A 25,289-nucleotide genomic window follows, 5' to 3' on the forward strand; every position below is an offset into this window, starting at 1 on the left:
TATATAAGGAATTTATCAAAACTGGAGATTGCAAAATCTGGAGCAGTTGCCCATAGCAACCAATCAGCTTCTCTCTTCAGTTTGTTCAGTAAAGTATTGAAAACAAAAGAGTGAAGCTGATTTGTTGTTGTGCACAGCTGCTGCAGATTTTGCCTGCTCCTGTTTTGATAAATTCCTCCTAATGTCTTTATCTTGTATCCATTGAGACCATGCAGCCGATGTGACTCGTGATATCAGCTAGCTGTTGCAAACTCCAGGGCTCTTTTTATGTGGCGGTATTTCCTCTAGTGCCCAATCAAATTATCAGTTAAATTTAAAGTGATATTTAAGCATTACTTTTTTAAATTCCTAAGGTGAAGATTTACCATACATGCTGCCTCGCGATGCTCTAAAGTCCTTCTTCCTCCTGCTTCAGAAGGTCATAGCAGCACTGACTGGTTTCTGGGTAGAGTCCTGTAGAGTGCTGTGGAGCCACCCTTGTGTGCGCGTTCTGGCCAGGACTAGAGCTGAATGGGCATGTGTCAATACAAACACACAGCCCATGCAAGCTACTCCCCTTCTCCACCCCCCCTCCAAGCTCATTGGCTGTGCTGTCCCTTGCAACCATGAGATTCAGGATGTGCTCCCCCCAACAGGAAGTTCAGAGAAGCTGTGCTGATGGAACTGGAACCGGCGACAAAGAATAGGAGCAACTGTAACTGTTTTTGCCCACATATCCTGCACATTAATTGAATGGGAATGTTCAGCAGGCTGCTTAGCATGCACTCATTAAAGAAAACAATTGGAACATTTATTACTACTTGAATGAAGTTCAGGAAAAAGAACCAACATTTACTATCTAATGGCAACATCAATACTCTTATTTCCTGTAAGAGCTTAAAGTCACTGGCCTGATGAAACAATAGGGTCAGCATGATAGCCAGGCAACCAGGTTTCCTTTTAATGTCAATATAATTTCTAACTGAATGACATACATTATCATAGTACTGTGTATCATAAACAATCACCTTATTTTTAATTAAAGTACTTGTTTTTCCTTTTTTCATCCTTTGTTGCATCCCAATGCTGCTGATCTTTTGCAGCCTCTTTGCAGCCACCTCCAGTCTGCATACATGCACCCTAGCCATGTACGCATGACATTTCTCAGGATGGGTTCCCATATGGGTGACAGCATTGGACTGTGCCTGCATAACGTGTGCAGAAACGGCCAAATATAGCCTCTATTGGAAACGTATTGGAAATGCAGGAGCGCAATTGTAAGACGGGCACAGAGCATTGTCACCCCCCAAGGCAGAATGTGCCTGAAAAAGGGGTCTGATCATCTTGGCTGGAGACACCAATGTAGTCCTGAATCCTTCCGTTAATTGCACAGGCAATCCCTCTGTGACCTCCACCTCCAGCGCTACGGATACACAGTCTACTACTTTGAGGTCATTATTGAATACTCAACGAGTGATAGATCTTTGGAGGGAAGTACACCCGACTTCAAAGGACTACACATATTATTCTCATCCACATAGGGTTTTCTGGAGAATGGATCATTTCTTTGTTCCCCAAAGTTCTCTCTCATCTTTTATTAAAGCTGCTATCCTCTCCACACCTTGGTCTGACCATTCTCCTGTCATGGTTGAATGTTCTGCTCTCCCTAGCCGATCCTCTCACTTTAAATGGCGCCTCAACAAATCCCTTCTTTCTTGTGAGACCTCCATTATTAGGATTCGCTCAGCTTTGGAGTCCTATTTTCAGCTCAATGTAGGCTCTGTTAGTTCCCCAATTTCCCTTCGGGAAGGTCATGAAGCCACTGTTAGAGGTGAACTGATTAACTTGGCGTCCTTTCTGAAAAAAACCCAGAATTATAAAATTACAGAGCTTTCTAGAACTTTGTCGGATCTGGTGGCCTCCTGGAAATGGACACCCTCTGCTACTTTAAAAACTCAGGTTGAGGCTGTCAAATTGGAACTTTACTTGCTCTTAAATGACAAAGTAGAGAAGAAGTTGCGATGTAATAAACAAAATTTTTATATGCGTGCCAACAAACCTGGCCCTTTGTTGGCTAAACAACTTAAAATGTTGCCCTCTCTTAAACATGTTGTTAGGCTTTGTACTTCTGCTGGCAGGGTAACTGTTAATTAGATTAACATTGTCAACATATTCCTGAGTCACCTAGCTTCTGTTTATTCTGGATCCCCCTCTTTTGGTCCGACCTCTGCTGACTCGCTTTTTCAGGACCTTCCCTTTCTTCCATCTGAGACTCTTTGGACCCCGATATCACTGAGGATGAGGTTCTCGCGGCCATTTGTTCTTTAAAAGCTAACAAATCTCCTGGTCCCAATGGCTTCTCCAAATTTTATTATAAAATGTTTAAGGTCATCCTAGCTCCCCATCTCAAGGTTCCTCCTCTACATCCCTCGACATCCCTCATCCCTCTCAGCCATTATTGCCATGATTCCTAAACCTGGTAAGGACGACATTGTCAGAGACCTGCTGCTTGTGCGCATGCGCCAAGACGGGGTTCCCGTAATGGGCCTGTGCGCATGCGCGCACCAAGGACTGTCCGCAGAAGAATGCTCTCCAAAAGGATCACAGGAAGTGACACTCTCCAAAAGGCTCACAGGAAGTGATGCTCTCCAAAGGACTCACAGGAAGTGATGCTCTCCAAAAGGCTCACAGGAAGCAACACTCTCCAAAAGGATCACAGGAAGTGACACTCTCCAAAAGGCTCACAGGAAGTGATGCTCTCCAAAGGACTCACAGGAAGTGATGCTCTCCAAAAGGCTCACAGGAAGCAATACTCTCCAAAAGGCTCACAGGAAGTGATGCTCTCAATCATTTCCTTCACTATTTAAACCCAGACTCCACACCTACTCATTGCTGGATTGTCTCTTCAACCGCCCTGACGTCTCCTGATCCTTGTTTCCAGTACCCTTGATTATCGACCCGGATTAACTTTGACCTTGTTTGCCTGCAGCCTGCCTTTGACCTCGGATTGCTTCACTGGACTGCCTACGCCTTCTCCTTTTGTACTTGCTCTGCCTGCTCGGTGTGACCTCGGCCTGTTGACCTCGGATATCAAGATTTACAAGACCCTGCCGCAAAACCAAGGAGTGGCCTGCACGGTGGAACCGCCTCTGGCCCTCCTGCCACTCACTGTCTATAAGGAATCTGTCCCCAATACCACAGTCGCTAGGACACGAGCGGCAAGGGAAGCCTCCTCCTACATCCAGTCTCCGCACAGGTACGTGATAGACATGAACATCGCTAATTATTACCCGTCTCCTTATTAAACACAGATGTAAAGCTTTTAGGGAAGATCTTGGCGTGTAGGGTCAACAACTTCTTATGCTCCCTTACACAAAGAGACCAGGTCGGGTTTACTCCTTTCCGTTAAGCTGGGGATAGTGTGCGTAGAGTGGTCCATCTTATGCGCCAGAGGTCGTTGCCTGGATTTCTTATTTCGTTGGATAGCCAAAAGGCATTTGACACTGTATCCTGGGACTATTTACAATATATTTTAGTGAGATGGGGATTTGTTTCTGCTTTCTGCACATGGATCTCTGCTCTGTATCATCGCCCATCCACATATGTTACATACGCTGGACACTCTTCTGATACCTTTCTAGTTTCTCGAGTAATAAGACAAGGATATCCCTTATCCCCTATACTGCTTGTATTGGCCATAGAACCCCTAGCCATGTTAATCAGGGCGAACTCTTCTTTCAAAAGTGTAGAAGTAGCCGGTATCCACTTTATTCTCGGGGGTTTTGGCAAATTGTTGGGTCTAATTGTGAATCACACTAAATCTCTTGAGCTGAACGTTACCCTTCCACAGCCCGCTGTAGATTTACTATGCCAGAAATTCGACTTTGATTTGTCCTCGAAGACGCTTGCCTATCTCGGTGTACATCTTACATCCACTTATGACTCTTTATACTCGGCCAACTACATCCCTCTTTTTTGTTTCTTTTATCCTCCTGGAACGCTCTGCCCATTTCTTGGCTTGGTAAAGATCCACAAACTCCTCTACTTTTTTCCAACCCTCCCTGTCGCTATCCCCAGCCATGCCATGCAGAATCATCTCATGTCTTTCATTTGGCAGAACAAACGTCCCAGGATCGCTCAAAAAACGTAGTATTGCCATCGAAGACAGGGAGGTCTTGAAGTCCCGGACCTTGCAAAATATTTTAAGGCCGCTCAAATAGCGCTTATCGCAGCTTTCATGACATGGTTGACGCTCCTCTTTGGACCCTCCTTGAAATTCCATCTGTCCATCCTTGCTCCCTTCCCACCATTCCTTGGATCCCTCCAATCTCTGGCCATCTCCTCTTAGCCCTCTTCTTACTCATATCCTAAATGTTTGGGATGCGGTTAACTTCTCTAGAGGCTTTATATCTCCACATCTTCCTCTTTCCACACTTTTGGGTAACTCTACATTGTTATTCCTTTCACCTTGTTTTTATATACGTTTCTATTTGTATGCCTTTTCCAAAACTTTAATAAAAATATTGAAATGGAAAGCTACAGGTTCAAAACTCATGAAAATATCTTTTGAAATTACATTAACACTTAAAAAAATGTAGTGGTTCGGTTTACAGATACTTCAAAGGTGCTGTATATGTGTTTACCTGGCAGAGTGGAAATGTTTGCTGTCTCTGGTTCCTTGTGAACTCATATGTTACATTCTTCTAAATATACTGACTCAGAACCAGCACTCATTGCCAGATGTGCTGGAAATTAAGGAGAAGATCATCTAGGATTTAATTACATTTAATTTTAGCACAGTAGTTTAAAGAAGTTGCAAGTGGAGAGCAATTTGACTAAAAGAGGAAGAGGCTTTAAAATGTTCAGTCTTTCAGAAATAACTATAATAGAGGAGATGTGTATTTTATCTTTCAGGTAGCAGAATTAAACTTTTATACCTCCCTTAAAGTAGTTGTCACGGTCTAGGGACCAGGGCACATGAGCTCCTGTGTTTGCAGAGTTGGTAGGAGTCACAAAGAGGCGGGATATCGGGGATGTAGGTCACAGGGAGAGAGGAACGAATGATCTGTGCGTTCTGAGGACGCACTAGAGGCGCAGAATCTAAGAAGGGCCAGGTATTCGACAGAGCCTCTAGTGGTGAGGATGATTGGCTGCTGGACACCTTCCAGGTTGCGGCCCTCTAGCGCACCCACACAGACGCAAGGGACTAGTTCATGCAGCGGGGAACTGGATACAAACAGGTAGGGAAGAAACTTGTAACCAAGAGGAGGAAGACAGGAAGAGGGAGAGAGAGAGAAAGTCTCAAGCAAAAGTGCAAACGCACAGCAGAACAGCAGAGTATACTGAAGATAATAGATAAGCAAGGACACTAGGGAAGGGTAAGCGGCTTAGAGGCACACCTAGGAGCAGGAAGGTGCAACGTACAAAAGTAAACGAGATGTGCGTTGCACATGCATACAAAGAAGCAGGATAACAGAGAGAAAAGTACACAAAGAAGCACAAAAGGGATGTATGCACACAGGGGGTGTGCAGACAAGGATGAATCCAACACAGCCACCAGGTTAGAGAGGAGCACAGAAATAAAGGGGTGACAGCAAAGCAAAGGAAGATACACTGGAAGGTAAGTAACGGAGTAGAAGTACAACAAGCAGTAAATAGGAGGCAGCAAACAGACAGACTGTAGAGGGAAAACACAGTAGAAGTAAGGCAAAGAAGGCAGTATGGAGAGGCGCACAGGTGAAGGCAGTTAAGGAGCAAAAGCAGGGGATTACGCCAAAAAGGGATACTTGCTGGTACAGGGAAGCCAAAGGCGCAGGGATCCAATAGCAAGCGCAATAGCAAGCGCAGGGAATAAGATCCCAGGGTTAGTCAGAGACAGAAGGGGTACGGAACAAGGCATAAGACTTGTTGCTCACACCAAGAGCAACAAGTGAGGAACTCCTAAATAGGGGAGAAGGAGAGCAGATTGGCTGCAGCCTTGTGAGACACCATAGGCTGACAGCCCAGAAACAGGGAGCATATCGAAAATCCGGCACGGATTTCCGGATATTGTGACAGTAGTATTAACCTTTCAACCTTTTTTTTTTCAATAATGAATCCAGATCAAACAAATATACATTGCCCAGCAAAGTATTTCTTTACATTTCTGCCTACACTTAGTCATCATGTTTCCGAACAGCCAGCTCCAACTCTCTCAGCTCCGATTCCCTGAACTTCCTGTCCAGTACAACATAATCACAAGGGACAGAACGTTCTGTAGCAGCCCTTCATGTACTAGCTTAGAGAAGGGAAGAAGGACAAGTGGGGAGAAGGGGAATGTCTTGCCTGTGTGCTACTGGAGACAAACACAGCTTTACTAACACAAACAAGGGTGGCTCCAGAGGGCCATGCAAGGGAAAGGAGCCACCCTAAAACAGGATATCGGGGCCAGTCATCAGGGGACCAGCTATTTCTGCAGGAAACTAAAATGTAAAACATCAAGGAGCAGCATTCATTACAAGTGATTTAAAATGCATTTTAAATTGCTTAAAACATTTGACTTTATTATCACTTTAACTACTTAACCTGCTGTATATAGTTTATCTTTTTTTTTTTTTTTACATGTGGCTGACCTGATCTGGATCTCTATCAATGGTGATGGTCAGATCTTGTGGAACGTCCATGCCATGCTGGTAACAGTAGCATTGGTCATAAGTGAATTACATACAAACACTTATACATCCCTCATACCAACAAATCGTTCACCGGCTTGTTTCATATGCAATTGTCTGTGGATGTTCTCCTTTATCCAGCTCTTTATGGTATGTCTAGTAGTAGTTAGTCCCATTCAGGTGGATATAAAGAGTGAACATTTCTGTGTTTGACCCCACTGGGGAGATTTTCCTTCATTTACTGTCCCTGTGACATGGAGGGAACATCTTCAACATTACAGAATACGTCCAGTTGAGTGTGACCCATTATTGGCCCTATAGTTGTTAGGAATGGTATAAAATGATCTTCTTTGGTCAGTAGTACTGTAAGTCTGTGTACAGGCCTTTTGAAGTCTCAAACTACAAAACCTTTTACTCACTAAGAGAGATCTAGTCCATCTGCTGATGGCTTTTTTCTTTTGGTCATTACTTTAGTTCATAGCCATAGGTGAAAAGGAAAACTACAGTCTTTACATAAAACCGTATGTAACATTTAACAAAATCGTTAGCTACCTTTTATTAACTTAACTTTTAAACTCTTTCAAGCATGCAAACCTCTGGTCACTTAACGGGATACAATGAGCTGACATTATCATCATCAACAGAAAGTATGTATAGGAAATTGTAGTCTTGGTTTACCCAAATCTTTCTCTTAACATTTTTGCCAGTACAACAAAGATTTTAAGTTTTCAGACTATAAAGTCTTAGCCTGGGTATACAAACAAGAACACAACTGTTGTCTCTCCCCCACAGATGACTTTATCACCCGCTTTTGCCTAGACCTTTAACCTCTTGCATCAGCCCTTGACTTTGTTAAAATAATACAGTGCAGTGAAACCCATTCAAGCGATACATACAGTTGAACTAAACACTCATTAACAAATACCATTACCGGGCTTGGCATTAGGGCACATGTGGGCTCTAAAAAAGTAGCCTTTAAAAGAATTGTTTTAGTAGTACAATTTAGGAGGGTATTATACTTAGAGATGGGCAAATCTCTTAAAATCCACTCCACTAATAATCCACCTAATTTGCCTCTTTCATGTAGTTGGTGGTTTTCCATTATGGATGAAAGGGTTTTTTGTTTTTTTTTTGCCTCCTGAAAATGCTCTCACTCCTATTTGACCAAAACATACTTCTGCAAATGAGTCCAGATATAAATACTATTGGAAATGGTTTTTAAGATCAACATCAACAACCATTTGATGATTAGGAAAAATACAAGAAATATAGAAATATTTTCTAGAAGGCTTTCTATTCTATGGCTCCACCACAGCATCAGCATTGGACAGAGCAGGTCGGCTATAGTAATAATAAGATAAAAACAGATGTTGTGTTTATAATTTGTATTCTACTATAAAATATATTTGAACACATAAACTTAAAAGTCTTTTAAAGTCTGGATTATGCTACTTACTTTGGTGTAAAACCTTTGGGGAACCAGTTTTTGTGTGTTAAAGGTGCTGGTGGTGCACATTCATTCAAAATGCACTAAAACATAAGTAATTTTGTATATTTGTGCAGTGTAGCAACCTGTGCATGCTGCGCTTCTGTGTTTTGCAGTAATATGCACAGTTTACTGTTTTCTTAAAGTGACAGTAAACTCAGGTGTTAACTCTTAAAAATGTATTCAATTACCTTAACTATTAATAAAAATGTGGTTTATTTATACATCACTCGGCTGTAGATCCTCAAATCGTCTCTGAATTGGTGCTGGCACTGTCCTTTCTTCTGGATGGTGGCTACTTTTGTTCCCAATGGTCCCTGCGCGTGTTGTAAAGTAGTCACCACTCCAAGCTCACTCCCGTGATGGACTTTAATCTCAATACAAATTAGTAAACTAAATGTGAGATTGTAGTCCATCACAGGAGCGAGCTTGGAGTGGTGGCTACTTTACAACACACACAGGACCATGGAGAACAAAAGTAGCCACCCTCCAGAAGGAAGGATAGTGTGGGCACGAATTTAGAGATGTGTGATGTACATATAAACTACGGTTTGCTAATGGTTAGGGCACTTGCACCGGCAGAACTACCAGGGTCGCAGCAGCCCCACATGTGTGACTGGGCCCTGGTGTTCCGACTGTCGGCTTTACACTGGAATCGATTCTGGCAGCTGAGCTACTGTCAGATCGCTTCCATTGCAGCCTGTGCTCCACTAGCTTCTTTGGAGTGGAAAGGGGATACTAGGGTCTTCATGATTTTAAAGTCAGTTACAACACAAAGCAGAAAAATACCGGGGTTTGTGAGAGATATGACACCTTGGCTTGAAGTTTGGTAGAAAATGTTTTATTTTAAATAACATCTAGATTATAAAAATACATACAGAAATAAAAAGGCAAAATTCAATTGCAAATATTCTAAAAGGCAATGTTTAGACCAAGTGCATCCATCTATTATACATGTTGAGCATAATCATTTTGAGTCAAATACATTATGTGAGTCAAATCCCTACGCGTTTCACGACTTGGCTTCTTCAGGGGACTATGACCCACCCTAATAGGAAATAATACATTTGATCAACATGTATCCACAGTTTGCTTATAGGTCTATCATAGTTATATAAAGTGCATAGTGTATACACAGAAATGTGCCTGGATATTCCTACCCAACGGAGAGAATCCCACCACCAATCACACCAGCATATATTGGTTACTCACCACCCAATTGGAGTGGGTTGGTATGGCTCGAACTCTCTACATGAAGTATAGAAGGGGATATAAATCCTCCAATCAGAATTTTTCGTTCAATTTTTTGTTGTTTTATCCATATCCAAGGGAGACCTCGGAATTGCAGTAGGAAGGAGGGATTACACGTCCACACAGGAAGATGGGGCTGCCTATGCCTATCCCGTGGTATTCTTGTGCTCCAGCACCCACAAACCTGTTTTTCATGTAATTGTAATTCTTTAGTATTTATGCATGTAATGCATTTAGAAACATCCCATAGCTTGTGGCCATTCTTCTAAGTCTATATATAGTTATATTTTGAATCCAGGAATAAAGAGGCAATTTAATATTATTCACTAAATTCATAATATCTATATGTGTGCCTATATATACACACCTGCATATATATACAACAGTGCCTATCGTTGTATAAGTGTATCCTCCATACGGGGTTCTATATGATCCCTTACTGTGAGAGAGAGAACATTTTTCATGTCAGTTTTGACATATGAATAATAAATGGTGTGGTTCTAGTGAAATTAAATAATATATATAAGTAATCGAAGGAGAAGGTTTGAACATGATGTGAGTCTGTGTCCAACGGCCTCCTGAAATATGTGTGATACACAGTGTGACTAATATGTGCAGTTCTAATGAATCCAGGTGTGCTATGTGTTGAATAAAATTTGCATAAAGTGCATACATTTAGTTGATTGTCTCAACAGAGAGTGTCACGATACTGAATCAATTAATTTTTTTAAACAGTTCCCCCTTATGTGTCACTACCCAGATGGGGGAGTGTAATGGTGAGAGAATGTGTACAAAATCACTCCCCTTCCTTTCTAACCCCTCCCCCCTCCCATAAACACCCACAATCCCCACACAGAGTGGACGGCGTCCCGCGGTCACCGTGGCAACCCGGGAAGTCAATGATACAGCCAGCCCCATTGGCCTATGGGGTCTTTTTCCGAGGAATCTAGCACTCTATGATGGCGCTCTGGTAGCATGTATTATGTATCTATGCCTGCGCCCCACTGCCGCCCTGATAACTAGGGACAACGCTCTAAAATGAGCCATCAGGGTCTGAGGAGCACTTATGCATTAAAAAAGGAGTGAAATATATATTCCCTGATTATTAGATGCTTATGCAAAGTTGGGGTAGCTGTTTGCTGGAATAAAATTCATGGGTGGAATAATTATATATGGTGGGGGGACCAGTCCGTTGGGCACAAATATCCTATATCAGGGGACAACACACCGCTGGATTCCCTATGAAATGCTCATATGATCTCTATGCCATAGTGTCTCAAATACAAAACGTAACTTTTTGGCAATTGATTTTTATATTGCAAAAGACATATACAAACATAAATACAGCTTTTTGTACATCAATAAATGGATCTTATCAATTTAACTCAATTCTTTTTAAATTTTTGATTTTTTGAGGAAAAATCCAACATAAGTCCCATATACGTTCTCCTTATTTCTTTGTGTTGTATAATACTTGTTCTCATATATTAGTCAACATTGATCTGTTTTGCACATCTAATCCTTTTGGGCTAGCTAGGTTTTCATTGTAAGAAAGGCTTATAGCTCAGTACTTCGTTCAAACCCGGAGGCACGGTGGACCTCAATCTATAAATCCACCGTGCCTCCGTTTGTAGCAGTTTCTGATCCACATCTCCGCCCCTTGTGTCCTCGTGTATGTGATCGAGGGCATAAAACTTGATAACAGAAAGATCAAAGTTATGGCAGAGGCCCACATGCCGACTGATGGGGGAGGTTATTTTGCCACTCTGTATCAAGTACAGGTGGTCATAGATTCTCTTCCAGAATGGTCTGTATGTCTTTCCTATGTAGAAAGCGCCACAAGTACAGTTCATTAGGTAAATCACATTTGTGGTTTGACAATTGGTCGTGTGTCTCACTTGCCATTGCTGGCCATTGGGTAAGGGGACTGAGTTCCCTTCTCCAGTCGGATTTGTAGGGCCTTGGCTTCCCTCTGGAAGTCACCATCCCTAGAGCAGTTCCGTTTTAATCTGAGGTATTGACTGTAGGGGAGGTTATCCTTTAGGAAACGTGGATGTGAGCTGGAGGCGTGCAGTATGGAGTTGCCCGCTGTCTCCTTCCGATACAATTTAGTCCTAAGATATCCGGCATCCTTCAGGATGGAGACATCCAGAAAGGTGATCTCCTTTTGACTATAGTTAGCCGTGAATTTAAGATTGAAGTAATTGGTGGCCAATGAGGCCACGAATCTTTTTAATTCGCATACAGTGTCAGTCCAGACAAAGAACACGTCATCAATATATCGCCGCCATATTAAGATGTTTTCAAGCCAGAACTGTATAGATTCATCCGAAAAGAGACATCGCTCCCATCCCCCCAGGTACAGATTGGCGTAGGATGGGGCACAACATGTCCCCATTGCTACCCCCTGCACCTGGAGGTAATGGGTCTCCTTGAAGATAAATGTGTTTCTAGTCAAGATGTGGCGCAAGAGGTCCACCACAAAGTTGTTGTATGCCCATTGCGTCCTCGGTCTCTCATCTAGAAATCCCTTTGTGACCTCAATGCCCTTTATATGTGGAATGCTATTATACAGGGCCTCAATGTCTAACGCCACTAGCCAGCAGTCGGCTGTAATTGGCATGTCCTCAACCAATTTTAAAAGTTCGACAGTGTCCTTTAGATAAGAGGGGAGAGATGTTACGTGTGGCCTCAGATAGTCGTCCACTAGGATGCTCGCCTGTTCGGATATACATCCTATTCCCGAGACGATTGGACGTCCGGGAGGATCTTTTAGGCTTTTATGGACTTTGGGAAGGGCGTACATGCAGGGTAATCTAGGATGTTTCACCTCTTAAGAATTCTAGCGTTTTCTTATCTATTAGATCGTACATATATGCCTGATGGATAATGGTCAAAAACTCCACATTGAAAACTTCAATATCTCGTTCCGTAATTGGCTGATACCACTCCCTGTTGTTTAGGATCTTTGCGCACATGGATTCGTACTGAGCACAATCCATGATAACAATATTGCCCCCTTTATCAGAGGGTTTGATAACAATATTGTGGTTGTTCTCAAGATTCTTTATCGCTAATCTCTGTTCCCTATTTAGGTTTCTTCTGTCTCCTCTTTTCGTTGTTGTGCTTTCCAAATTATCATACCTGGGATGTCTACTGGACTCTTGTTTGGACAGATTTAGGTGAGTTATTCCTAAGATTTACTAAGAATTACAGGCCTACAATATAAAACAACAAATTTCCATGAAAAACAATGTACCGCTTTTGGCACAAAATTCCTGACATAATCATACCGCCAGGGAGGTTAACTTAAACACACGTTGGGTGCGCCTGCATATGAAAATGACGAGCGTGCTACACATGTTAGGTATCTCCGTGCACGCCAGAGTGAGAGCAATCATTCTAGTGCCAATATTCATGGTTAACTCTAAACTGATGACCTGTATGGGCTTTTAAAACATCGCCTATGGACAATTTGGGGTGCTGTATTTTGTCGTCATTTCACACAATTTTTAACCTTGGCATATTGGGTATCTATTTACTCCTCATAAGTTCATCTTTTATATGTTATTATAAAAAATATATTATGTATTATATTGTGTTTTTGGGCACTAAAATTAACTTAAGGGTAGTTTTTACCGATACCGAGTATTTGGGCGAGTACTCATACTGCCCAAATGCTCCCGATATCAGAATTCCAGTATCAGGAAGTCATTACACGCCACCCCGCTTCCTGATTGACTTGTTGATGGGAGAACATGGAGATGGTTTCCTGGCCAATCAGGAAGCCGGACGGCATGTAATGACTTGTCGCCTGGCTCCCTGATTGGTCAAGAAGCTGGGCAATCAGGAAGCTGGGTGGCGAGTCATTACCCGCAACCTGGCTTCCTGATTGTCTAGAAAGCCTCTTTGCTTCCTCATCACCTGGTGACGAGGAAGCATGGAGCCGGCTTCCCCGCTAATCAGGAAACCGGGCGGTGAGACATTACACTCCACCTGACTTCCTTAATGGGACTTCTGGTATCGGTATTTGGTATCGGCGAGTAGTGAAAAAAAATATTGCTACACATACTCGATACCAAAAAAACGATATCAGTGCATCCCTAGTTCTAACTATTCCCTATTCTATTCAAAAGAAAATAAAAAAGTTCTGGCTAGGTACGCTTTAAAAAGTGGTGTATACTGTAATGAAGTTTTCTAAAGTTAGCTCAGCAAACAGTTGACATTGAGGTTTTGCTTTGGGGTTAAGAATTTTGCACACAATTGTTACGCTTTACACTGCTTTATTACATGAGCACAATGAGCACAGTAGTGTAGTGGTTAGCACTTCTGGCTTGCAGCACTCAGGGCCCTGCTTCAAATCCCGGTCAAGGACACTATCTGCAAGGAGATTGCATGTTCTCCCTGTGCTTGTGTGGGTTGCACATGCTGGAAGGTTAATTGGCTCCCGTCTAAATTGGCCCTGTATGTATGCATATGAGATAGGGACCTAGACTGCAAGCTCCTTGAGGGCAGGGACTGATGTGAATGTGCACTATGTAAAGCGCTGCTTAAATTGTTGGTGCTATATAAATACCAATATAAATAAATAAACCTCTATCATACATTGTATTAGTGACATCTAGATGATCCAGATGGCCGTGGTCTCATCTCCAGGTGTCTGTCGTCTTATCTCCAGGTGACCATGGTCTCATCGCCAGGTGACTGTGGTCTCATCTCAGCTCCGTGCTCCTGATGTCAGCATGCAGAGATGTCTCTGTTACATCTGGAGACCTTATGGAACAGAGGAAAGGGGAAACAGTTTGTAGGCTTCTGGGGGTCGACGCGCCTCATTAACCCAGCGAACTCTGATTTACATGGGGTTAGAGGTCGCTGTATGCACACTTGGAGGCTAAGGAAAGTAAGACCTAAACTGATAATCAGGCCTTGGTTAACCCTTCATTTGGTGATAAAGTAAAAACAGTGACTAGGTCAGATACAGTACATTCCATGATGCACCTTCAGCTGGGCTTTGAAGAGACATTAAACAGTTTATTCTGACCTGCTGTAATATTTATTTATTTAATCACAATGCAGCCATATATAAACTAGAAGAAAAGGTGCCTGCGTTATGTAACCGATTAAATGTCTTCTCACATTTGCTTTTGTTTCCTAGTAAAGCTGCAATGTCTGCTTGCTATGGGCATGATATAAGTGTTTAAACTTTCCCTATTATCCACTTTTTATAAATCAACAATAGAAAAAAATCACATTGATCATTCTGAATTCAGTGAAATGATCACCATTTTTTGTGCTACACCACATGCAAATAATACATATATACCTACAAGTGACACTAAACTCAGGTCGAATTATAAAAATGCTTTTCACTCACCTCATAGTTCTAGCCAACCTGTGACAATGAGACTGTCACAGGTCGGCTCAGTAGATCGGGAGGTGAGCGAACACATATCGGGTTCGCTCACCTCTCGATCCTGTCACAGCTCTCTGCCGTGACAGGGGAGGGGCTGGATACAAATGGGATTGTTTATCATAGTTGATGGAGAGTCTGGGCAGTTTTTAGACGACCATATATCTTTCATCGGATGCTACAACAGATCTAACATCAGCCTGTCCTAGCTCTTGTTAGTGGGTCCGCATCTTTAAACTCCAACTTGAACAATCTGTTTCCAACTTCCACTTTGCTAATTGGATTGTATAAGGAGCATGCTTGCAGATTTCTGTTAACAATCAAAAGCAGATTTGTGGGAAGCCATTTCGATATTGTCCCTATGCAATTATTTTCAGATAGGCTTGAATCAGTAATGATAATACTATTTTGTATAGTCATGATAAGCATGCCCATAAACAAGCAGGTTTCTAATCAACAATATTGAAGTCTATTGAGGGTTATTCAACTCAGTCTATTTGTAGGGCTAATAAGCAAGCTATTGTTAAAAGGCAGGAGAAGCCAGACACTGGCCTAGGGTACATATACCAATTCCAAAATTTAAAAAACAATTTCTCTACACAGAATTGTCAGCTTTCTGTAACCGCTCCAATACACACTCACCGTATAAATGCTGTGAGCCTAACCTTTTTATGGAGCGGGGGCTGGGTTATCCATTCCTTCAAATGTTTGGCTCTTCTGACTCTGCTGACCAGGAAAAGGGCTATGCACTGCATTTAGGCTGGGGTTTTTTTCTGACCGTGAACCTACAGGGTTTTAGGGTAAAAATGTGCGACCTTTATAAATCCAAGATGAATAAATGTCACCAGCACACGACCAGTATTGCAGTCCAAAGAGTTTGTTTATTGGAACGTCATGTCACCAAAACTAGCGCTTTCGGGGGCCACACATGTCCCCTTCATTAGGCTCAGCAATGTAAATCCAAGGTGGCAGTGAGCCCAAACCTCATCCCTAATTTACAGTTTAAAGTAAAGGAAATGTGTTCATATATTTTATATATTTTAGAGGGCTTTTCAGGATGTTAGGAAATTGCTGATAACCTCTTTTAGCACACAAGCTTGTTGCTGTTTGCAAAGGTGACACTTGACTACTCACCTTTGGGTGGCTGTACACAGATGATAACTGCAAGCAATGCAACTTGCTTAAATACTGCTTCTAATAATTGGGTCATCTGACATCCAGACTACCTGCTTAATATATAGCCGAGATACATACACTATATTGCCAAAAGTATTGGGACGCCTGCCTTTTCACGCGCATAAACTGGCATCCCAGTCTTAGTCCGTAGGGTTTAATATTGAGTTGGCCCACCCTTTACAGCTAGAACAGTTTAAACTCTCCTGGGAAGGCTGTCCACAAGGTTTAGGAGTGTGTCTATGGGAATGTTTGACCATTCTTCCAGAAGCGCATTTGTGAGGTCAGGTACTGATGTTGGATGAGAAGGCCTGGCTCGAAGTCTCCACTCTAATTCATCCCAAAGGTGTTCTATCGGGTTGAGGTCAGGACTCTGTGCAGGCCAGTCAAGTTCCTCCACCCCAGACTTACTAATCCATGTCTTTATGGACCTTGCTTTGTGCACTGGTGCACAGTCATGTTGGAACAGAAAAGGGCCCCAAACTGTTCACACAAAGTTGGGAGCATGAAACTGTCCAAAATGTCTTGGTATACTGATGCCTTAAGAGTTCCCTTAACTTGAACTAAGGGGCCAAGCCCAACCCCTGAAAAACAACCCCCCACCATAATCCCCCCTCCACCAACCTTTACAATTGGCACAATGCAGTCAGGCAAGTTCCGTTATCCTGGCAACCGCCAAACCCAGACACGTTCATCGGATTGCCAGATAGAGAAGCATGATTCGTCACTCCAGAGAACACGTCTCTACTTCTCTAGAGTCCAGTGGCCGTGTGCGTTACACCACTGAATCCGGCGCTTTGCATTGCACTTGGTGATGTAAGGCTTTGGATGCAGCTGCTCGGCCATCAAAACCCATTCCATGAAGCTCTCTATGCACTGTTGTTGTGCCAATCTGAAGGCCACACAACGTTTGGAGGTCTGTAGCTATTGACTCTGCAGACACTTGGCGACTTCTGCGCACTTTGCACTTCAGCATGCGCTGACCCCGCTCTGTTATTTTACGTGGCCTACCACTCCGTGGCTGAGTTGCTGTTGTTCCCAGTTGCTTCCACTTTGTTATAATACCACTAACAGTTGACCGTGGAATATTTAGTAGCAAGGAAATTTCCCGGGTGGACTGATTGCACAGGTGGCAACCTATTACGGTACCACGCTTGAATTCACTGAGCTCCTGAGAGCGACCCATTCTTTCACAAATGTTTGTAGAAGCAGTCTGCATGCCTAGGTGCTTGATTTTATACACCTGTGGCCATGGAGGTGATTGGAACACCTGAATTAAATGATTTGGAGGGGTGTCCCAATACATTTGGCAATATAATGTATATATGTTTCACATGCCAAAGGATTGTTATTTCTGTTCATCTAGTCCTGAGATATCCAAAGCTCTACCAGACAGCAGAGACAACTTGGTGACCTGTAGTTTACCAGTAGCTACGTCACCTCCTTGACGCTACTTTGTGATTGGACACTGAGGGAGAAGCAGCGGCACAGTGGTGAGGCATCCCTCTGCTCATGTTACTCTCGTCTTGACAGCTCATGTGCACTGGAGTTCACCTGATTGGCCCCTAGTGCTGACCCTTACTCTTCCAGTTCTGCCTTACAGGCGGATCACAAGAGGCCGCCACAAAGTTAACTTCAAGTACTTACACAGAAAGAACACATAACTGCATTTTTTTGGTGTTTTATTATCTGCCTGGAGTTCATCTTTAACTGACATGTAATGTATATTATTGATACATGTATATAGCATGTTTTGTGTTATCATAGTGCTATCAGCTGGGCTAGGAGGAAAATAGAATGTTAGCTTTTGATGCATCAGAGGAAGCAGAGGCATATCTCTTTGTTACCATTGCTCACAGTTAGGGAACCATTATTGTATGGTCACCATTCATAATCAATATCAAACTAGATGAGGTGATTGCAAAATCCAGTCTGTCCTGAATATATATTGCTTTGATTATCTGGGAAGAGTAATTTGATCCACTATCACTGCAACAGATCCTGGCTACCTATCGTCTCCCCTGCCCCTTATAAAAACCTCCTTTGGTTACATGGGAACATCTTTAACACATCAGCTCTTGTTACTCCCTGGGTGCCTGTAGAATGGGCATTAATGGAGATTCCTTGAGTTTTGTAGCTGCCAGATAGTTAGGGGCAGGGTCAGGGTTAACTTGTTTGTTGCCAGCAGTCTTGGAATGATCTTCCAGCTCTATAGAGTCAGCATTATCAAAGGTGTATTAACCATCCTTTTACTGAATAGTAAGCACAGAGCTCGGATTCACCACTTCTGTAATTTTAATCTGAATTTTAAAGAATTTTAGTTACATTTTAATTAAATATGAAACAACTCTGAAGTACAGGGTTAAAGTAAGAAGTAAATAAAATGGAAACAGTATACCCTGTCTGTAAGGTTCAAGAATATTAGCAATCATAGGGAATTTTCTATGGCCACCAGGCAAGCTATCAGTCTGGCAGTAGCCAAAAGTGCTTGTGTATCTAAGAGTGTTTACAGTTCTTGGGGAATTCATATACATATTTAAAAGATTAGTGACAGTTCTTATGTGGTCATCACAACTGACAGACCCTGATGACCACATACCAGCAGGAGGCCATGAGCTGTGGGGCCTTTACACAGTTCATGAATCTCCAGCCAAAATAAACTAAAAATTATGACAGTGCAATTCCAGTTTTGCTGCACTATTCACATTCAATTCAGAGATTTTTTCCTCCAGTACTTTTTCTGCCACTAGATGCCCTCAGTCTGATGGCCAACATCAATAAATCCATGTCCTCTGAGCCCAGGAAGTCCAGGACACACCCCATCCTGTGACTGGACAGTGAAAGGAGCACAGTGATGAACTCATCTCTCTGTCACTCTGCTTTCTCTTCTTATCAGCATTTTCCTTGTCAGCACATTAACTAATTAGTCATTTGTGCTGCTTCTACTTCTACTTTGAAGCAGTGGTTACTCTGTAGAGGTCTAACACATCCCATACTGAGACCCCATAGCTCTGGAATCAACTTTAATGCTTCCTGCTGATTGAAGAGCTCTGGCTTTGTCCGAACAGGCAGTGTGTCCAACCTCGGCAGAGATACCACTGCTTCTACACAGAGAGCAAGGGTCCTGCACTGCAGCATGCAGTTCCTACTTCAATCATGCCCATGATGTTGGCATACAGGCTAGTGTCCATATAGTAAAGAGCCATACACTTGTCCCATAGGCTTAGTTTTCTGGGATAGTATATTTTGAGAAGATTAACTCATTTTTCATTAAAAAAAAATAACCAGTAGAACAGTTCAGGTAAAATTAGGTTACACTATTTTATATGGTCACTAAATGCCTTGCTGTATCCTAATACCCTTATACTTAACAGAAGGGCTACATTACTCACCATGTGTATATATATATGACACATATCTAATTTGCTGTCAGTGTCTCATGCTCCAAGGAACATCAATGATCCGTGCCTGTTTAAATGGTCACTTAACTTTGAGGTGAAATTTGTGTTATTGACCATAGCGTTGAGCAAAGTGATCTTTTAACATAAATTCACTGACTTTCTGTAACATGGGTTTGTTCTGAATTCTTTTTTTTCATCTCTATACGTATAAAACAAAAAGTTGCACTGCACACAAGATAGGCCAGCATGGAAACAATTATTATGTGGTGAAAAATTTATCTAGGATACATGACTGCTTGAGCTGGAAAATCCAATCCGAAAGCCAGTATGCTGAACAGAGATCATAAAAAGGTTTGTTCAAAGGCTGAAACTACATAAAAATGTGGACTGCACCTTTATACTCGTGTAAATCCCTCTACGACCATTAAACCCGAAACATGATGGTCCCTGCTGCTAAATTGGAGTCCGGAGGAGTCAGAGGCAACAGGATCTGAGGAATAAAATTCCAGACATAGCAATGTGAAACCTGCCACTAACTGAGCGCATCCTGTCCCCTTCCACACTCTGCAGGGAATGCCAGGACCGGCGGGTGCTGAGGGCCATTGAGAGTTAGTAGCCATCACTGTTCTCTATTGCTGTATTGTGTGTACAGTGTTATTCCTTTAGGTGTGACAAGCAATAAACACAATACATGTGTAGTACAGCTGGGACCCCCATACCCAGCATAGAACACTGGCATCTTTCATGTGTGAAGCATACCCTGACAATATAGATTAAATAGAAGGGGATGCATATGCATGTCTATCTCTATACCTATCATAAACCACAAGAAACATGATCTCTAATCTACTGTAAATCATAGTGAAAGGGTTTCATTATTGGAATAAATGGTGGTACATTATTATTCAGACATACAATGCAGGCTTTACGCTCACTACATCATATTATATACAAACCACATAAATATAATCCATCTATTTAATGCTCCATTGCTTCTGTTTGCCCTTGTGGTTTCTAACCAAATAGCTCTATCGTTCAGATTTTGTGGGGCTCTGTCATAAATAGTGGCTGTAGGCATGGGGTAGGCAACTTCGGCACTCCAGTTGTGCTTAAACAACAAATCCCATGGTGCCTCTGTCTCTGCAAGTCATGCCTGAGGCAGTCAAAGTCTTGCAATAGCCGGAGTGCCGAGGTTGCCTATCCCTGCTGTAAGTTATTCAGTGTGCAAAAAATGGACATGTAAAAGTTGAACTTCAGGCACAAACCCAGTTACTACTTTATAAAGGCAGAAGTGAAATCATCACTGTGCTTTACATAGCCTGTGCAGAGAGGAGAGCTGTGGCTGGGACCCAGCAGACCCCACCCACTACAGGCTGCCTGCAGAAAACTACTGTAGAGGGCGGAGACAAGACCAGTCACCCTGTGCAAGGAGAGAGAGAAGCAGTGACCAGTCTTTATTACAGGAAGCTCCTGCACAGAGGCAAAGATTTACACTGGATTATGGCACAGATCTGAAACAAATACACAAAGCTCACCAATATTCAAGTAGGAATACACATGACTCTTGTATTTATACACAATATTTTCTTGTCTAGGATTTCAGCTTTAAATGTCACCTCAAAGGCCAGCTTACCTTAAAGTGGAACTCTAGGCAAAACTTTTACTGTCAGGTTGTTTGTATTGCTCTATGTGGTCTCACTCCTTATCCTGGAGTGTGCCTTTAGAGAGTCTTCCCATCACCTTCTGTGCTGGTAACAGCAAAAACATTTTAGCTTTCCCTTCACTTCGTGTCCCGGTGACAGTTATCAGTGGGAAAAGAAATGGGAGAAATGTACCCAACAGGGACATGGACAGCAATCAAACATGGAAAAGTGAACTTTTACAGCATTTCAAATATATATAAAATAGAAGGTAAGAGTATATTGCTATATGACTACGTGTATGAATTTTTTAAGTAGACAGGGCTGACACCACACGCTTTGTAATTCAGAGCCAAAAATACACCATGTTGGCATGTCAAAAAGGAAGGTAGGAGCACATGTTCCTGAACACAATTATTTTTCTGTACTTGTAGTGCGTTTAAAGGGATCAAACATAAGGGTACATTTGCATGTATTGCAGAGACGTACAAAATGTATATATTATTTATTTCTCCTTGACAAATGCCTCTTAACAGTACATGCTTCTTATGTTTAGATTGCAGATCCAAAGGCACAAGTCTGATCCGTCCAGTTATAAGAGTCTAGGGGACTGCTTCAAGAAGATCTATCGTAGTGAAGGGTAAGTGATTGTGAAATGAGTGCCACAAATCATTGTATGCACAGAATGTTAATCCCCATTCTCTGTCTTTCTCTCTTTCTCCTTGACACAAAGTAGCACAAATGTTGATTTAACTGTGTTAGTGCACATTTAGGGCTCATTCACATGGGCGTACAGATCCGCAAAGCCATGCAGGAAGTATGTTCCGTGGAGCCGCCTATTGAAATCGATGACAGACTGAGGCTGAGGCTCTTCACATACATCCCAGTGTTTACAACCGTATAGGGATGGATGTACTGGATGCAGTCTGTCTGCTTCCAGAGTATTACATTGGCTCTAAAGTCTAGACATATGTCGTTTGTCTTTTGGATTGAATGACTCTCGGTGTCATTTAACTTGTATACCTGAAGATATCTTGTGGCAAAAAGAGATTATTGTGAGGGACAACACTGGAGATGACGTGAGCATTTCAGCCAGAGCTGCTTTTATTTTAACAATTTAATCAAATATTCCAAAGTGTCTTTAATTGTTCACAATGCTATCGCATATGTGACGGAACAGTGACTGCTGCTGAATGCATTGGTGGAATTCTAATTCCAAAGCAGGTTTTACACTAGACCTAATATAGATCCTTTTGGTTATAGTTACCTTTGAGTCCATTCAAGTCACAATTCCATTCGTCTAAGCCCTGATGTAAGGGGAGATTTTAGATCCCAAAACACATTGACTGTTATTATCTGACGGTACGTTTGTCAGTACAAAGCCCTCTGAGTGAACTATAAATCCCCTTCATCATCTAATTAGCAGATAGCTGAACTAGGAGCTGCATCATTTTTCTGTATGTGCAGTATATCAATGTGCCAATCGCAAGACTGACTGAACATAATTACAAATCTGTTGGTAGGTAAAACAGTACAGTATTTCAAATATTTATTTAGTGATTTGTCTGGAGTACTGCCTTAACATGCCCCTTCATATTAGAAGCTTGGAAGGTTTTTGTAGCAGACTCGTTCACACCAGTGGACGTGCATTATTATCTATATACTGTGTGCGCGCTGGTGTCAGTTGTGTAGCAAAAGTGCAGTGCATTGTTACAATGCCTCGTAGCGTTTCCTTTTTTCTTTTCTTTTAACTTCATTGAAACATTACAAAATGTCACTTCATTCAACTCTATGCCCCACAGGCATCACCACTCACATTGACATGAGTTTTTGCGCACTGTGTAAAAATGCAGACATGCTGCAATTTTATCCACAGCACACCAATGCACATGTATGGAGTGAACAAGGCACATAGAGAACAATTGTTTTCTATGTGCCCATACATTGATCCTGCATTGATCAATGCATTCAAATCAGTGTGAAGTAGCCCTTATACTGTATCATTGTGTGGGAAGTGCTTTGTAATATGTTACATGTAAATAAATAATGTAAATAATATATCATTTCTTAATTATCAGACATGGTTATTATTGTTCAAGATTAGGGTACATAATTAACCATTGCCAAACTCAACTCTGATAAGTGGGTTTGAATTGTAACATCACTGCATACATTTGGTTAGCAGCCGTCACATACAAAGCCGTTTTCATAATTTTGCCAGGAATGTGCAACTTCTAGCTGCCTAGAAAACACACTGTACCTACAACTGGGAAACAATTAGTCTTGTCGATTTGTGACGGAGCGTAATGCCAAGTTAGTATAAATTAGAAGGGATCCATTACCTAAAGGGAGGACGGAGATTGGTGACTGCGCTAAATACTTTCATGCTTCGTCTCAAACAAATAGCGATGTATATCTCTAGCACATAAAGGCACACTAATTCTCTACCAACAAAAGCTTTTCATCCCAATCTAAACTAATACCTATTGAAAGGTGTCAAATAACTGAATTCTAGAAACCCTGAAAACAAAGTATGGATAACCAACAGCAAAGTCAGGGGAGGGCTCACACAATTAGGAAAAAGGCATTTATCTCCCCCACCACTTCCAGGACATTAATAGACTCTAGACTGGTAAATAAAGGACAGCACTGAACTAGACTTCTGCAAATTCCTCATTCAGCTTCGTATGATCACAACCCAGTATTTCATGAGGCATAATGATGAAGACATTTCATATCTTCACCAGGCCACTTTTTGTTGGAAATGCAACAGCATATACTGTTATGTCTTTTGAGCTGTAGATGGTGCTGTAGTGCAATGTTAGTCTCTATATGCATGCTTATCTAAGATACACATGAAGCTGTTTTTTTCTATCTATATGTTTACAGCACAGTGCTGTATACATACATGTAATGTTCTTCTAAGCAATAAAACTTAATTCAGCATTCCTCAAGATATCAGTGCTTCATCTAAACACATAATTAGTGCTGCAACAACTAATCGGCTTAATCGATGATAATCGATAATGAGAGATTAGTTGATTGTTCAATTAGTTGTTTCACGGGCTCTGTGTCCTCTCTGATCTCTGCTGCTCCCAGTAGTGATGGCAAGGGACAAAGACCCGTGCAGCCGATGCTTCATCGGTGAACTCACTCTCCAGGCCCCCCCGCTGCTGGTGCCCAGCAGAAATGAGAGACCGCTCTGCCTGTGCAATCCCCCATTGCCTCCTCTTCTGCCCCGAAGCCTCCGCTACTGCTCTCTGTGTCCCCGCTGGTCATCACCGCTGCTCCTCCCCGTGTCCCCACTGCTCCTCCGTGTCCACGCTGCTCGTTCCTGCTGCTCTTCCCCGTGTCCACGCTGCTCCTCCCCGTGACCCCGCTGTTCCTCCCCATGTCTCTGCTGCTCCGCCATGCCCCCTGTTATGGCTTGCTCCCATTTAGCGGCTGGGAGCAATAGCCAGCCTGCTGGCCTTTGGGGAAAAAAGTCATTTTTGGTTTCGGCCTGACAAATTCTATTGTAGGATTTGCAGTGCCATTCATTTGGGTGGCACCCCAAACGCGCCTCCTGTCCGCAGTGTTAATGCCTGCACTAAAATGTGGGGTGCGATTGCAAAAAATGTGCGTGCAGTTTTATTCTGAAGTAAACTTTATGTTTGTAACACTGTATTTGTGTATTTTATTTTAAATAAAAGATGGTATTTGGTTTTATCCGATTAATCGAAAAAATTATCGACTAACTCAATCGATTAAGAAAATAATTGTTAGTTGAAGCCCTACGCTTAACCATTAGGTTATGGGCCCAGGCACTATACAGAACACTGCACGTCAACAAGAGCCGCATCCAAGCTACTGAAAGATGGCAAGCAGTTCAGATATGCTCACCAATATCAACTACCAGCTATTGAAGTTCAAGCTCGAAACTTGCTCGAAACTAGTAGGATATGCAGATGCTGATTGGGCCGGAGACTGCACAGACCGCAAATCCACAAGTGGTTACAACTTCTAACACGGGGAAGAAACCATAAGTTAGTCTAGCTGAAAGCAAACAACTGTTGCACTTTCCTCAACTGAAGCTGAATACATAGCAGCAGCACACGCTTGTCAAGAAGCAATATGGATTCGCCAGCTTTTAATGGACATGGGTATAGACATGCCAAACCCCATCCCAATTTTTGAAGACAACCAGGGATGTATAAAGCTGTCACAATCAGAAAGGGTCAACCCTAGAAACAAGCATATTGACTTGAAGTATCATCTGCTTAAGGACACTCAACAGCAAGCTATTATCAACATTCAATA

At 42.2% G+C, this 25,289-nt stretch overlaps 1 protein-coding gene across 1 annotated transcript in view; it reads left to right on the top strand.

Moving 5' to 3' along the window:
- The window catches only part of SLC25A21 (solute carrier family 25 member 21), a 151,491-nt gene that overhangs the window by 18,366 nt on the left and 107,836 nt on the right, over positions 1-25,289 (top strand). Inside the window, exon 2 of the mRNA XM_018572080.1 lies at positions 21,547-21,630. Within this exon, the coding sequence (XP_018427582.1) occupies positions 21,547-21,630 (84 nt within the window). The remainder of the gene's footprint in view (positions 1-21,546; positions 21,631-25,289) is intronic.

Source organism: Nanorana parkeri, unplaced genomic scaffold, assembly GCF_000935625.1.
Source record: "Nanorana parkeri isolate BGI_ZX_2015 unplaced genomic scaffold, ASM93562v1 scaffold1928, whole genome shotgun sequence".
Classification (NCBI taxonomy): domain Eukaryota; kingdom Metazoa; phylum Chordata; class Amphibia; order Anura; family Dicroglossidae; genus Nanorana; species Nanorana parkeri.